Source organism: Plecotus auritus (assembly GCF_963455305.1).
Source record: "Plecotus auritus genome assembly, chromosome: 8".
Classification (NCBI taxonomy): domain Eukaryota; kingdom Metazoa; phylum Chordata; class Mammalia; order Chiroptera; family Vespertilionidae; genus Plecotus; species Plecotus auritus.
In genome coordinates, this window is record NC_137782.1 from 60,848,381 (window position 1) to 60,864,493 (window position 16,113).

A 16,113-nucleotide genomic window follows, 5' to 3' on the forward strand; every position below is an offset into this window, starting at 1 on the left:
CCAGCGGAGCTGTATTTTATCCTTCTTGAAGCTATTATGAATGGGATTGTTTTTCTAGTTTATATGGTCTTTTGACTAATACTTGCCTAAACCCCAGGAGGGCTGTTTTTGTGTTTTTTTAAAAATATACTTTTATTGATTTCAGAGAGGAAGGATGAGGGAAAGATAGAAATATCAATGATGAGAGAGAATCATTGATTGGCTGCCTCCTGCATGCCCCCCCCCCACTGAGGACTGAGCCTGCAAATCAGGCATGTGCCCTTGACCAGAATCGAACCTGGGACCCTTCAGTCTGCAGCCTGATGCTCTATCCACTGAGCCAAACCAGCTAGGTGCAGGAGGACTGTTTTTATATCCCATTGTTTGCTTTCCCAGTGCCTAGTTTAATGGCTGCCACATAGTATAAATTCAATTTGCATTTATTTAAAGAATTATTTCAGTAACTTGAAAATAGGGATTGAAGTCATGACATGAAAAGAGATATATATCAGAAAGCAGAAATTTGGGACTTCTCATTTCATCTTGCTCTGGTTTCCGAAGATCCCTTGTTTCTTTATTTTTTTCTTGAGGTAAAATTTACATAACATAAAATAAAATTAACCATGCCAAGGTGTACAATTTTTGGTGTTTTTTTTTTTTTTTTTACAATATTGTGCAACCATCACCACTATCTAGTTCCAGAACATTTCATCACCCCAAAAGAAAATCTCATACCCATTAAGTAGCTAACTCCCCCCAACCCCTTGGCAACCACTAGTCTGCTGTCTCTTTGAGAGTACTTAATTTGAATGTTTCATATAAGTAGAATTATATGATATGTAACCTTTTGTGTCTGGTTTATTTCACTTAGCATGTTTTCCAAGTTCATCTACTTTGTAGCATATATCAGTACTTCATTCCTTTTTTTTTTTTTTTTTTAATATATTTTATTGATTTTTTTAACAGAGAAGAAGGAAGAGGGATAGAGAGTTAGAAACATCGATGAGAGAGAAACATCAATCTGCTGCCTCCTGCACACCCCCAACTGGGGATGTGCCTGCAACCAAGGTACATGCCCTTGACCGGAATCGAACCTGGGACCCTTGAGTCCGCAGGCCGACGCTCTATCCACTGAGCCAAACCGGTTAGGGCTCAGTACTTCATTCCTTTTTATGGCTAATATTCCATTGCATGGATATACCACTTCAGTTTACTCATTCAGAAATTAATGGATATTTAGGTGTGTTCTAAATATTTTTGGGTCTCTTGAATAGTGCTGCTATGAAACATTCATGTATAAGTATTGGTTTGACCCATGTTTTCAATTCTTTTGTCTATACCTAGAAATGAAATTGCTAGGTCGTACAGTAATTCTATATTTAACTTTTTAAAAAATATATTTTTATTTATTTCAGAGAGAAAGGGAGGGGAGAGAGAGATAGAAACAGCAATGATGAGAGAGAACCATTGATTGGCTGCCTCCTGCATGCCCCACATTGGGGATTGAGCCAGCAACCCCGGGCATGTGCCCTGACCAGGAATTGAACGGTGACCTCTTGGTTCATAGGTCAACGCTCAACTACTGAACTACCTCGGTTGGGCTATATTTAACTTTTAAAAATATATATTTGTATTGATTTCAGAGAGGAAGGGAGAGGGAGAGAGAGAGAGAAACATCAATGATGAGAGGGAATCACCCATCACCTGCCTCCCGCACACCCTCCACTGGGACCAAGCCCGCAACCCGGGCATGTGCCCTTGGCCGGAATCAAACCCGGGACCCTTCAGTCTGCAGGCCAACGCTCTATCCACTGAGCAAAACCAGGCAGGCCCTATATTTAACTTTAAAAATAATATGTTTTTATTAATTTTAAGGCGTGAGGAAGGGAGAGGGATACAGGGATAGAAACATCAATGATGAGAGCGAATCATTGATGAGCCTCCTCCTGCACAAGTCCACTAATGAGGATGGAGCTTGCAACCCAGGCATGTGCCATGACATGGAATATGTGCAGTATGAACATGACTTGTATGCAGTGGTTGTAAAATAAATTAGATGTTGGCAAGAATGTGGAAAAAGTGGGAGCCTCAGACATTGCCAGTGCATGTAAAATGGTGCAACTGCTTTGGCAAACAGGCAGTTCCTCAAAAAGTCAAATATAGAGCCCGGCTGGTGTGGCACAATGGTTGAACACAGACCCATGAACCAAGAGGTTGCTGGTTCCATTCCCCACCAGGGTACATGCCCGGGTTGTGGGCTCAATCCCCAGTAGAGGGTGTGCAGGAGGCAGCAGATCAATGATTCTCTCTCATCACTGATGTTTCTATCTCTCTCTCCCTCTCCCTTTCTTTCTGAAATTAATAAAAGTATATATATATAGCCAAAACCGGTTTGGCTCAGTGGATGGAGCGTCAGCCTGTGGACTGAGGGGTCCCAGGTTCGATTCCGGTCAAGGGCATGTAACTTGGTTGCGGGCACATCCCCAGTAAGAGGTGTGCAAGAGGCAGCTGATCGATGTTTCTCTCTCATCGATGTTTCTGACTATCTATCCCTCTTCCTTCCTCTCTGTAAAAAATCAATAAAATATATTTTTTTAAAAAGTATATATATATATGTATATATATATATGTGTGTGTGTATATATATATATATATATATATATATATATATATACCATATATATATTTAAAGAAAATGGTTTGTAAACTGTGAAGTGCTATATGCTATTATTAATATGGTGTTCAAGTCAAGGAGTTCATGCGTAATCTTAGTACAATACAAAACACTTATCTTTTATTCCTTCAGCTATTCTGTAACTAAATGGCAAACTCTTAAAGGAAAGGAACTGTGTTTTATTTTTTTGTTTTGTTTTTTGTTGTTAATCCTTAGCCAAGGATATTACTTTTCCATTGGATTTTAGAGAGAGAGAGAGAAGGGGAGGAAGGGAGGGAGGGAAAGAGAAACATTGATGTGAGAGAGACACATCAATTGGTTGTCTCCTGCACAAGCCCCTCTGGAGTTGGGGGTCAAACCTGCAACCCAGATACTTGCCCTTGACCAGGAATCGAACCCTGGACCCTTCAGTGACCAGGCTCTAACCACATAGTCATTTTGTACTCACAAATTGTCCTGCAGAGAGCTAAAAATTCAATAAATACTTATTGAATGAATCAGTATTTGGAACATTTCACTGATAAAACTCTAAAAGAGCTTTCTAAATTTTAAGTTACTAGAGGCCTGGTGCATGACATTAGTGCACTGGGGCTGGGTCCCTTCAGGCCTGCGCCCTCTGGCAGTCAGAGACTCCTCAGCAGATGTCTGCCAGAGGTCCTTAGAGCTGCTGTGGAGGCAGGAGAGGCTCCTGCCACAGCCCCTGAGCTCCTCAGCTGTGAGCCTAGCTTCTGGCCCAGTGGTGCTCCCCCTGTGGGAGCACACTGACCACTAGGGGGCAGCTCCTGCATTGAGCATCTGCCCCCTGGTGGTCAGTGCACATCATAGTGATAGGTCATTCCATTGTTTGATCGATTTGCATATTAGCCTTTTATTATATAGCATAATGTATTAAATTTTTTTCATTTTATTTTTATTCTAAAAGTGTTTGGGGGCAATATTTTTGCCCATGGAATGAACAAATGGGCTATATTATCACTTTAATCATGAGCACCCCTTAATTTCCTTGTCTTAACTATGAGAAATCAGAAACATTTGACTTTTTCAAACAAAGGTTAAACTGTGCCTCTCTCCCCACCCCCCCAAAAAAAATCAATTGTTGCTTCCTTATATCATTCACATAGGCCCTTAAGAAACTGTACCGCCGAAACCGGTTTGGCTCAGTGGATAGAGCGTCGGCCTGCGGACTGAAAGGACCCGGGTTTGATTCCGGTCAAGGGCATGTACCTTGGTTGCGGGCACATCCTCAGTGGGAGGTGTGCAGGAGGCAGCTGATCGATGTTTCTCTCTCATCGATGTTTCTAGCTCTCTATCCCTCTCCCTTCCTCTCTGTGAAATATCAATAAAATATATTAAAAAAAAAAAAAAAAAGAAACTGTACCTTGCTCGACGTGGCCAGGTAGCTCAGTTGGTTAGAGCGTTGTCTTGATATGCTAAAGTTGCAGGTTGGGCCCTGACCAGTTTGGCTCAGTGGATAGAGCGTCGGCCTGCGGACTGAAGGGTCCCAGGTTCGATTCCGGTCAAGGGCATGTACCTTTATTGCGGGCACATCCCCAGAGTGGGGTGTGCAGGAGGCAGCTGATCGATGTTTCTAACTCTCTCTCCCTCTCCCTTCCTCTCTGTAAAAAATCAATAAAAAATATATTTAAAGTTGCAGGTTGGATCCCCAGCAAAGGCACAGAATCAACCAATGAATGCAACAAATCGGTGTTTCTCTCTCTTTCTCTCTCAAATCAATCAATGAAAATAAATAAAAATAAATAGAACTGTATCTTGAGTTCGACGAACATGATTTTTTTTTAAATTTATTTTTATTTTTTAAAATATATTTTATTGATTTCTTACAGAGAGGAAAGGGAGAGGATAGAGAGTTAGAAACATTGATCAGCTGCCTCCTGCACACCTCCCACTGGGGATGTGCCCGCAACCCAGGTACATGCCCTTGACCGGAATCGAACCCGGGACCCTTCAGTCCGCAGGCCGAAGCTCTATCCACTGAGCCAAACCGGTTAGGGCCGAACATGATTTTTTTATGGTGATCCCAAGCAAGTTATTATGAGAGTTGCAGCCCATGGTATCAATTTCAAATAAGTAGCTAGTGATGTACCCTGGAAATAGCTCCTCTTCTTTTAAGGACTAACCTTTTGTCCTGGCTGGTTTGACTCAGTGGATTGAGCTTCAACCTGAAGATTAAAGGGTCCCAGGTTCGATTCTGCTGAAGGGCACATGCCTGGGTTCCAGCCCGATCCCCAGTAAGGGGTGTGCAGGAGGCAGCCGATCAATGATTCTCTCTCATCATTGATGTTTCTCTCTCTCCTTCTCCCTTCCTCTCTGAAATCAATAAAAATATATTTTTTTAAAAAGGACTAACCTTTCACAATTTTATGCAAATTCTTTTTTTTTAAAATATATTTTATTGATATTTTACAGAGAGGAAGGGAGAGGGATAGAGAGCTGGAAACATCGATGAGAGAGAAACATCGATCAGCTGCCTCCTGCACACCTCCCACTGGGGATGTGCCCGCAACCAAGGTACATGCCCTTGACCGGAATCGAACCCGGGACCCTTCAGTCCGCAGCCCGACGCTCTATCCACTGAGCCAAACCGGTTTCGGTTATGCAAATTTTTTTGGGATATGTCACTACAATGCTCTTGATATTCTGGCCAGAACAAACAAGTATTTGAAACAAATGCCAAATTCCCTCATTAGTAGATGGATTAGAAAACCAAGTACTAAAGTAGGAAATGATCATTTCATTTACCCAAATCAGGCAAAAATCATATGGGTGGCAAAATTAATTTCATCTCTATTAAATGGGCTTGAGTTTCTCATATAATGACTTAAGGGGGAAAAAGTTTCATTCTGCCCATCAATGATTTTAGAAGAATTGTTGAAGTCTATCAGGTAGACTGTGCTACCATAGTCTTTTTTAAAAAGATATGTTTTAGAGAAAGGAAGTGAAAAGATGAGAGAGAAACATCAATGTGAGAAACATTGATCGGCTACAAACTGGACATGTGACCTGACCAGAAATCAGACAGGTGATTTCTCCCTGGCTGGTTTGGTCAGTGAATAGAGTGTTGGCCCTTGGACTGAAGAGTTCTGGGTTGGATTACAGTCTAAAGGTGTGTACCTTGGTTGCAGGCTTGATCCCTGGGCCTGGTCAAGATGCGTGCAGGACTCACATTGATGTTTCTCTCTCTCTCTCTGTCTCTCCCACTCCCTTCCACTCTCTCTAAAAATCAGTGGGAAGATATCAGTGGGGTGAGGATTAACAAAAAGAAAAATCAGTGGGGTGAGGATTAACAAAAAGAAAAGAAAAAAAGCAAGGGCTATCTTTATGCTGTGATATTTGTACAATTAACAAATCACGATACTGGAATTAAAGGGGGGAAAGATTAGCTGGCCTTTTCTAACATATTATGCTTCTGTAATGATTTTTAACACTTAAAAATTAGAAGATTTGAATTTTCAGGAAAAGGAATAGGGGAACATTACTAACTATGCAAAATCTATTAACCCTCTAAGAGAAACACTGTATGCAAAGTTAACTCAAAATGGAAAGCCTCTTTACACCTACATTTCCTCCAAATAATTTGTTTAGCAATAACAGAAGTTAAGTTTTTTGAGAATTAAATATTTGCCAGACATTATCTCATTTAATCCTCACTACACTACCAGGCATTCATTCATTCATTCCTTTATTGAGTGTTCACCTGTCTGGGCACAGGGCTGAACGCTGAGAATTCAGTAGTCAGCATTATTGGCCAGATCAGTCTCAAGCTTAGCCTCCTAATTATATCACCCTCTTCCTCATAGGAGAAAATGGAGGATAGGCTCTCAGGTAAATTTATTTGTCCAAGGTCACACAGTATTGGAGCAGCTACAGAACCAAGGTATCTCATTTCAAATCTTTGCCCTCAATCATTAAGCAGTTAATAGACTTTTATAAGATTTTTTATTGTATGTCATCTTCCTAATTTTTTTCAAAGATTTTCCTCTCTCTGTTCCCTTGTTTTCCCCAGTATTGACCAAAGAACAAATGGTGAATTTATATTCCTAACTGCCAGGCATCTGGGAGACTTCAGGGGTGAGGAGCCAAGACCCAGGAGTATGGGGGACAGACATTTTGGAAGTAACAATAACACATACACAAGGCAGATCCTCTGCCCAGGGAAACAGATTGTTTTTTGTGTTTTTTTTCACCACTTTGCCTTTCTCTACTGCTTCCAAGATGGTTTTGAAGCTGGACAGCTGAAACAGAGAGCCTCGTCCACCGGCTCCAAAAGTCCGGGACATCTAATTTTTATTCTACAGCCCTTCACTCTCTTCCCCTGTACGGTCTCTTCTTGCATTCTCTGTTACGTGGTTTTCACTTCTGTACCCTTGGCGGATAAGCTACATGACTATTTTAGTTTTACACTATCGCCATATGGACTAGGCTGCCTTATGGCGGGCGACCTTGACAGACATCTGGGTGGGAGGTCCAGGGGAGGGTGGGGCGGTTGGCTCAGGATAAAACCTTCAGATAGCTGTAAGGAGGCGCCACGAGGAAGTGGCGACAACAGAGTTCCACTCAGCGTTGAGTTTTCTAAAAGATTGACAGTAATTGTACCAACTGCCTTTGCTCTAGCAACTTGCGCGGTCCCGCGAGATACAGACGCTAAACCAGAGGGAGGAGTCAAAGGCGCCTCTCTGAAAGGGGGATGGGACTATCTATGGCGCAATCATTGCGCGAGATTGGGCCATGGTCGCTAGGGCCATTCTTAGATCTCGCGATATTTCGGCCTATTCAGTCTGGAAATAGTGCAGCTTCTCGCGAGAGCCCGTGCCGAGTGCTCTTGGAGACCCCGTGTGTTTGTGTGTATATGCGTGTTAGTGAATGTGAGTACGGGGAAGCAGCGGCCGCCATTTCAGAGAGTCTGCAGACGCCGTCGCAGTGTTGAATCCTGAGCTGCCGAAGTCTCCGTCCTGCACTCCCGCGCGGGCTTCTCTAATCCCATTGTTTCTTTTAGATTCGCTCGGGCCTATCCGCCCTTGGAGCCCGAAATTCGGGCTGGGCGTACCGCGGCCCGGGCCTAGAGACTTAACTGTAGCAACAGCGGCGGCGGCGGCGGCGGCAGCTGCAGCAGCCCTCCTCTTTCCGAATACGAGCACCACAGGGGCCCAGAAGCCCGCGCAGGTAAGGCGATGTGGTTGACCAGAGTATTGTCAGAGACTTTTTTGAGGTATGGTTCTTTTCTGGGTTGAGAACACTCTTTTTAGGCGATCTTTAGCGACGGGGGGAGGGCAGGTTTTCGAGAAATGGGCCCCATTTTGACGACCGCGCCCTTCTTTTCCGGTCGGGTATGTTTCAGGGTTTTTGGGTGGCACGAACCCCAGAGAGGTCTCGGGCAAATGGTGACCAGTCCCTTGGAGGCCTGGGCCGGCCGCGACCTCCCAACATGGCGCCAGCCGAACGCAGCCATGGCTCCCAACCCCTCCCAACCGAGGCAGTTCCCCCTGCTTCTAAAATGGCAGCGCGGGTTTTGCGCGGAAAGAGGCCTTCTCGCTTGAGATTCCCGGGTTCTGTTTTTGGAGTTCATTGCAGACTTTAAAGTCGAACATTTACTCGATTTTCATGTGTTGTGTCTTAGAGGCATTTCAGATTTAATTGCCAAGCCTGGTAAAGTAATCATGCCTGGGCTTTTGAAAAGTTTTTTCTTAAGCTTTGTAATATTCGAGTAAGAAATTGAGCAGAATTGAAGAATATTTATTTATAGAACTACCTTATTGTTTTCATAGGCGTTTAGAGAAAATGGCAGACGATATTGATATTGAAGCAATGCTTGAGGCTCCTTACAAGAAGGTGAGAAAAAACATGTTGGTGAGGTTTATGTATTTCTTAATTTAGCATTATTCACGAAACTACTGCTGAAATGTAAACTAACCTCCCCGGAGCCCTCTTGATTTACCTTATCAGAGATGCATTACGTATAACTTACAAAAGTAAATATATGCTATTGATGTAATAATATTGTGCAGTAGTTTCACTTCAGCGTGATGAATAAATGCCCATCTATCTCTCTTTGTAGACTTGCCTAACGATATCTCACCTCTACTCCCATGAATTCACCTTTGATTCCAGTGTGAACTGTCAATCATAAGGTAGTAATTGAGTGACTTATCGCTGTACCGTGGTCCCCTAGGTAAAATGACTCAACTAAGAATTACCAGCTCCAGTTTGGTATAGCAAAAAGGTGAATGTAGTGGTTTGGGAAAATAGCAGGGGTCCAAGAATCACAAAGTATAACCAGTCTGTGGCAAGCAAATCTTTAAGTCTTACAAGAAGAAATGGGTGAGATTTAAAATTTTTTCTATATATACATATAAAAGACTGGTGATATTAAAAATTAAAACAGGCAACTGATGATCTGCTGCTCAATTAAAATTACTAAAATTCTTGGATCCCTGAATAGAAAAAAAAAAAAAATTAAAGCAAAAGAGGCAGTATCACAACTTGGTCACTTGATGACTGTTTTACTGTTCTCCATATTGTTTTATTTTTAATTAGTCCCTGCCATATTTCACACTAAAAACTACAAAGGAAGTATTTTGGCTAATAATAATAGTCTTTGACCCATTTCAGTATCACAGTAAAAATAAAGTGTCTTTTCATTCTTTCACCAGTTGGTGGTGAAAATAGCAGTGTGCATGCATTATCACTGGTGTCACAAACTGTAAGCTTTGTAAGTTAGCAGTTATACTCCATTAACTCATGTAATCAAACTTTAAAATAAACATTGCGCTAAACCTTTTTAAAATAATACATTTGTTTTGGAGTGTGTAGCACGACCATGTGGTACCAATTTGGATGAATTCTTTATAGCTTTAAATAGTGTACATAGTTTGTAATGCTTAAGACGCTTGAAGATTTTTATATTTTAATGTTAAGATTCTTGTGTCTTAGTTTAACATGGATGAAATTCCATGTAAACAGGTATGGAAGTAGGAAATGTTTAGGTTGGACTGGTGGATTATTAATTGACTTTCTTGGGTTCTTGAGAGTCAACATTACTAAAGCAGTGTGAATCCCTGTTTGCTTCAGGGCGAGATGTGTGACAGAGGTGGCATCAAGCTCTTACAGTCCCAACCCTCCAACGGAAATGGGCGAAGATCTCAGGAATGGCATCGGTCACAGGAAATCGATAGTGGCTGGCTGCTAGCATGGCCACTTGGGGCTTAGGCAGAAATAGAGCCATGGTACTGACCAAAGGGACCATAGAACATGGAATAAAACTCAAAACAGGACTTCATTCATGTCTTAAAGAAATTCTATTTACTTCAACACTGTAAATCTGGATAACTTAATATCTATATAAGAAAGTAAAATTTAACATGTTAATATGTATTTTTTATTTTTGTGTCTTGATGACTTAATTGTAAGCAACAAAGTGGTTAAACACATACCCATCTAAATTTTTTTATAGCCTTCCATGTTAAAATATGAATAAGTAATTAGTTTTAAAATTGTTTTGTATTTTCTTATTCCTATTCCCTTTACCCTTTGACAACTTGAAATGTTACCACTTCGTCCTCATGATGTTCTTCTATCAACCCTGCTTAGGATGAGAACAAGTTGAGCAGTGCTAATGGCCATGAAGAACGTAGCAAAAAGTAAGTTTTAAGAAGGGACCTGGGGTGGGGGAACTTTATGTGCTTGGGATCTTATTAAAGTTTTGTTCCTCTGGATGAAGCATCAAACTAAGATTCTCTTCAGAAGCTTTTCTTTTCCTCTTTTAGAAAAGTGGTTCTTTATCTTTTGAGATGAGAAACTATTTGAGGATATAAAACTATAGACTCCCTAGATTTTAGGATATGGTGTCAGGGACATTTTGGACACCTTCCCCTCCAAGTACATCCATGACAGTTTGGCTGAGAGTTTTATCTTTTGTCTTAATATTTATTGATGTTACCAATTATACTAAAATATCCACTGAAGATGGGTTAGGAAGAAGAAAAAGTAATAAATAATCAGGCCAGGGAAAGGATTGTTTGTTCTAAATTATTGAAGGATTCAGAGCTATGAATTATTTAAGATCCTTGCTGATTAAAGGCCCTTTTTGTCCTAATGCTGTAGCATACTTAAGTACTTACATTCCTCTTAACATAGCTTTTGTTGTCTTAAACTTTCTAAACTCAATTGGACTTTAGTAGTAAGAATGGGGAGTTTTTAAAAATCGAGTGATACAATTTATTTGAGTTAATGAGTAACCCAAAATAGTAACAGTGCTACAGAATAAAAAGTAGACAAAAGTCTAACAGTATAAATTAAATCTACTTTATAAGGTTGGATACTATTCTTGGAGTTTCCTTTCAGTTCTAAGATTAGTGATATTACAAGCATTAAGTTGTTTTGTTAATCTATATTTGTAATGTATTAAACTATTTTGTCATGTTCCTGAGCTCTTAATACATAATGAAAAATGATGGTAAATACTCACTCCTAGGTTATTTATTGGCTCTTTTCCCCTAAGAGTTGACAGTGCTTTTTATAATACACTACTTCAACATCTTCACAACAAGTTTGTTAGGTAGGTTGATATAATTTCATAAAAAGATAAAAAAAATTGTCAGATGGGATTATTCAGGCTTTGTTACCCCCATTTTTTAAAAATTATAATCTCCTCAAGATAATGTAGTAGTAATGGTTTAAAAGTGGTGTAAAATGTAGTGAATGTCCTACATTTTTTTCTTGTGGGAGTCTGTTAGTTCATCACTAGCCACAATAGATTATGGGTATTAGGTTGGGTTTAGTCTTGAATTGTTATATGTGAGGCAATCAAGCAATCATGGCATGATTTAATGTCATCTGGTTTTAGACCTTTAAACAGAGTAACTGTTTTCTAATTAATAGTTCTAATTTGCAAATCTGTAATCCAAGAAAATTTAGGAAGGGGGTGATATTCATATAAAATGACTGAAATGATCCAGTCTAGGTATCAGGCCTGGTGGGTGAGAAAAACTCACAGTTAAGTATGGAAATAATGAGGACATACACTGTGGGGCACAGACCTTTGTTGTACCATTCTCAGATGTCACTCCTTGCTGCTAATGCCATCTCCAGTTTTACTTGTTTTCATCCTGCATCTAAGCTCATTAAGGCCACCAAGCTTTTACAAGGATTCAGTGACTGATGCTTAGTGGCCTTTTTATCCAACGTAAAAAGTCTTATGAGACTAAATAGAATGGACAGTTTTCTGTAATTGACCATAGGGATATCCCTTGTTTAAGGGCAAAACTTTTCAAAACACTCAAAACTTTCCAAACTACTATCTGATACCTTTTTAAGTGTACAAATTATTTCTCTGTCAGTCATCTCAGCCTTAATTACGTATAGCTGGTTAAATAAATGGCTCTCTTATTCAGTCAGGAACTTTCACCCACTTTTTGAATGGAATTATCTTTTCAAATTAATTTCAAAGTTATCTAGAAGAAATTTTTGTTTAGTGATGGATATAATTATAAAACAAGTAAATGTTCTGTGATTAATTTTTAGTGTAAGTTAAGTCAACCAAAGGAAGGTGCCAACTTGCATTTTTCATCCTAAAACTTCATTGTCTTAAAAGTAATTGAGTGTTGGGATAGTTTTTTAAAAAAATATTTTTATTGATTTCAGAGAGGAATGCAGAGGGAGAGAGAGACAGAAACATCAACGATGAGAGAGAATCATTGATCAGCCGCCTCCTGCACACCCCCTACTGGGGATTGAGCCCGCAACCCAGGCGTGTGGCCTGGACTGGAATCAACCCAGAACCCTTCAGTCCACAGTCCGACACTATCCACTGAGCCAAACTGGCTCGGGTGGGGTAGTTTTAAGGTAGTAAGAAAATACACATTCTGAGAATTGAGAGACTAGTAAATGTTTTCTTTTAAAAAAATACTAATTCTAAAAAAACACGAAAAAAATAAAATTAGTTCTGATTCTCAATGCATACATACACTCATTTGTATTCCAATAATAGAAGGAACTAAGTTTAATATAACACAAATTAGTTCTAAATTGATCTACTTTGAAAAGAGCTATATACCCCTGAGTTAGGCAAGACACCAAGTACTGGAGCTTGCCTTCATGGGAATGTTAATTGTTAGTGTAACTAGTTTTGCAAAGTCTATATCAGCATTCATTCAGTTAAGCTCTTTAGGAATTAGTAAAAAAAAAAAAGGGGATAACAATAAAATGACACAGTTGAAATATATTGGCTACTGTGGTGTGGATTATCTATAAATTTTGGAATAAATGACTTTTCTATTTTTTTTTTATTTTCCAGAGTACTTTCCATTTAAAATTTAGATCTTCTTACATGGAAGAGGTCAAATCCAGTTATAGCAAAACACCTTTACAGCAGAGGCCATATATTCAAAAAGTCCAAAGGCCCAGCCCAGTGGACCATTTACTTCAATGATGTTCAGTACAAAATTCCACTGCCACTAAAGACTTTGGAAAGTCCCATTAAGTTGTAACAGGATTTGACTATTAGTATGGATTTTTATAACCCTTCTTTAGTTAACTTAAAGTTCTTTGAAGCTGCAATTCGTTATAGAGAAGTATACTGCTTTCTTGCACCCTTAAATTTTTGTCTCGGCTTTTATGCAGAGAATTGTATATTCTGAATGTCTTAATCAGGTTGCTGTCTTTTTACCTGTCTGGGGTTGCCTTCAGATGTGGGTGGGGACTCATTAAAAGTCCTAGGAAGACCTTAAGTTGAAATTAGCTCTCCAATATTTGAGTATTTCCTTTGGTAAGATAAGTTTTGGGTCTAAAAAGAGGTAAATAGGTATGCTGCCTCTCTACTATGGGCTATATATGAGCAGAGCAAAACTTTGTCTTATTTGTGGAAGATTGAATTACTTTTTACTTTGTCCTCTAATTTATTGTATTTAGGACTTAAAACTATTGCACAGGCTTATTAAAAGATAGTGTCAGGTTTTTCAGGCAACAAAGTTGGAATGTTATCTGTTGCCCTTCTGGGCATTGCTTTGATGACTTCTATATAAATAATGAGTGTAGCCTAATTTTCTGTCATGTGCTACCTAGCATATACATTTCTGACAGTCAGGTGGATTATCTTGAAATTTTAGACAAAAGTTTCTGCCTCCTTGGAAAGCTCTACATCTCCTTGTGATTGGAGTGTGGGTTTCAAGATTCCAGAAGGTGGGTGTCTTCATTTTCTATTTTCAATGCACTCTAAGATGACCTGCTTACAGGTTCTCTCTGAGGCAGACTTCAATGCTCTTGTGCTAATTTTGCTTTGATAAGGACTAAAGAGTTAAATTTCCAAATGATGTAGACTTGTCAAAATGTTCCATCTTTTAGCCACTACAAATTGACATTTTAGTGGAATAAGTTTATTTTGAAATGTCTTTCAATTTATGCTGAAATATCTGAAGGCACCTCTAAAATTTGGGTGATGGCACACTGAAGAATACAGAACTGAACAAAAAGATATGACTGGCTTTTTACCTTTCAGAGTTTATAATTTTATAAAGAGATATAGAGAGAGATGTTGATTGTTGTTTTTTGTTGCATCCCACAGGCTTGTATAAACTGGCATAAAAATGGCATACTCCATATTCCGGTATACTCATAACTTTCAAAAGAAAGTATCTGAAATGGTTACAATAAAGTCTAGGAGTGTCAGAATGCATTTTACTGCAATAGTTTGACTGTCCTTTGTCATTCCTTTAATTTTGTTCATAAAAACCAAAATATTGATGTTTGCATGGCTGTTGAAAGCATTTAAAGTATAAATTGGGTCAAAAATGGCTTAAGGAAAATTAATGTACTTAATGAAAAATTTTATATGTGGTCCAGCATTAATACTTAACTGTTAACACATCTATTATAACTTTGATTTATTACTGTATCCTGTGGATTATGGTAATACGTGTTGGCCAGTTATAAGATGAACTTTTTATTTAAAAGTTCAAGTTTTGATCTCTATCTGTTGATAAGACCTTTTTCTTGTTAGAGTTGTAGCTGACTCTCAGGAATAGTCCCTGCTCTTTCAAATGATTCTTTGTCAACTGACTGCTGATTTTCAGTAGTAGAAAGCAAAGGGTGGGTGTTTATCTTACCTTGGAATTATTTTTCCATAAGTATGATTATGTATCATTGTATGATAGTAAAAAAGCAAAATAAATTTACAAAAAGATTTTAAAATTCTAACCATAAAAGGCAGTATATTTTGGCAGATTCTTAGACCAGCAATATAATGGTGACTTTTTTTTCTTCTCAGGAGGAAAAAAAGCAAGAGCAGAAGCCGTAGTCATGAACGAAAAAGAAGCAAAAGTAAGGAACGGAAGCGAAGCAGAGATAGAGAAAGGAAAAAGAGCAAAAGCCGTGAAAGGAAGCGAAGTAGAAGCAAAGAAAGGAGACGGAGCCGCTCAAGAAGTCGAGATCGCAGATTCAGAGGCCGCTACCGAAGTCCTTAGTATGTAACTATAATTATGATGGTTTTGGTTTGAGAGTCATTTGCTGGTTATCCAGATAGCAATTTAACCTGAGTGATTTGAACTGTGAAATTTTACTTTTCAATGTGTTTCATTAAATAAGGATATTGGCATAGAAGGACTAGTAAAGTGGAAAACTGTGGACGAATACATCTGTTTTACTCTAGGCATACAGATTATTATTTTGTTATTCTATATTAAAATATTTTAAAACTGTATGCCAGTCCAAATTAAGCATTAGAATGCTTTAAAAATTTTTTTTGATATGTAATGCCAAATACTTGGTATGTGAACATTAACTGAACATAAATTTATTTAAAAGTTTAAAGCTCAGATGGATGTAAGTTAAAACAGTCAAGTATGTAATTCATTAACAGTAATCTTATCTGTGTGGCTGTTGAAAGCTGAAATGACAGACCCTTTGTGAATTTGGTGTATGCTCCTGGATAATGATGATTTTGGGGGCTCATCACATTGTTTGTATTTAAGGCTTTTTTTTTAATAAAGCACTAAATGTGCTTTGAAGATTAAATAGCTAAGAAAAGTTGGATGTGGCTATTTAAGGTGCAAAGTTTCAATATAGTCATTAAAAACACCTCAACTATAAATAACTGGTAAGAGTCTGTCTACACATAACTTTTAAGCAAGGATTGAATCTAACAGTCCTTAGTGCTTTTCCCTTAATAAACATACTATTATAAACGGGTGTGTTAAAATTAACACCTCTAACTTTAAAACTTGAAATGTTGAAAGTAGAAATCAAAGACAAACAGCTAAATCAGAACCTTGGCTCTGCCACTTGGGCAAGTTAACACTAAGCTTTAGTTTTCTCAACTTTAAGAAAGAGGTAATAATTGTCAGAAAAACTATTAATGAACATTGAAGAGAATGTAAATAAAGCACCCATTGTACTGCTTATTCATGAAATGTTTTGGTGTTTGAAGCCATTAAAGTTAGTACCACTTTGAG

At 38.7% G+C, this 16,113-nt stretch overlaps 1 protein-coding gene across 4 annotated transcripts in view; it reads left to right on the forward strand.

Moving 5' to 3' along the window:
• The first annotated feature begins 7,514 nt into the window (after positions 1 to 7,514).
• RBM39 (RNA binding motif protein 39) overlaps positions 7,515 to 16,113 on the forward strand; it is a 29,400-nt gene continuing 20,801 nt past the window's right edge. For all 4 annotated transcript variants that reach the window (XM_080686551.1, XM_080686552.1, XM_080686553.1 and 1 more), the window contains exons 1-4: positions 7,515 to 7,834; positions 8,437 to 8,500; positions 10,259 to 10,308; positions 14,931 to 15,125. In XM_080686551.1, coding sequence (XP_080542677.1) covers positions 8,450 to 8,500; positions 10,259 to 10,308; positions 14,931 to 15,125 — 296 coding nt within the window. In that variant the 5' untranslated portion in view covers positions 7,515 to 7,834; positions 8,437 to 8,449. The remainder of the gene's footprint in view (positions 7,835 to 8,436; positions 8,501 to 10,258; positions 10,309 to 14,930; positions 15,126 to 16,113) is intronic.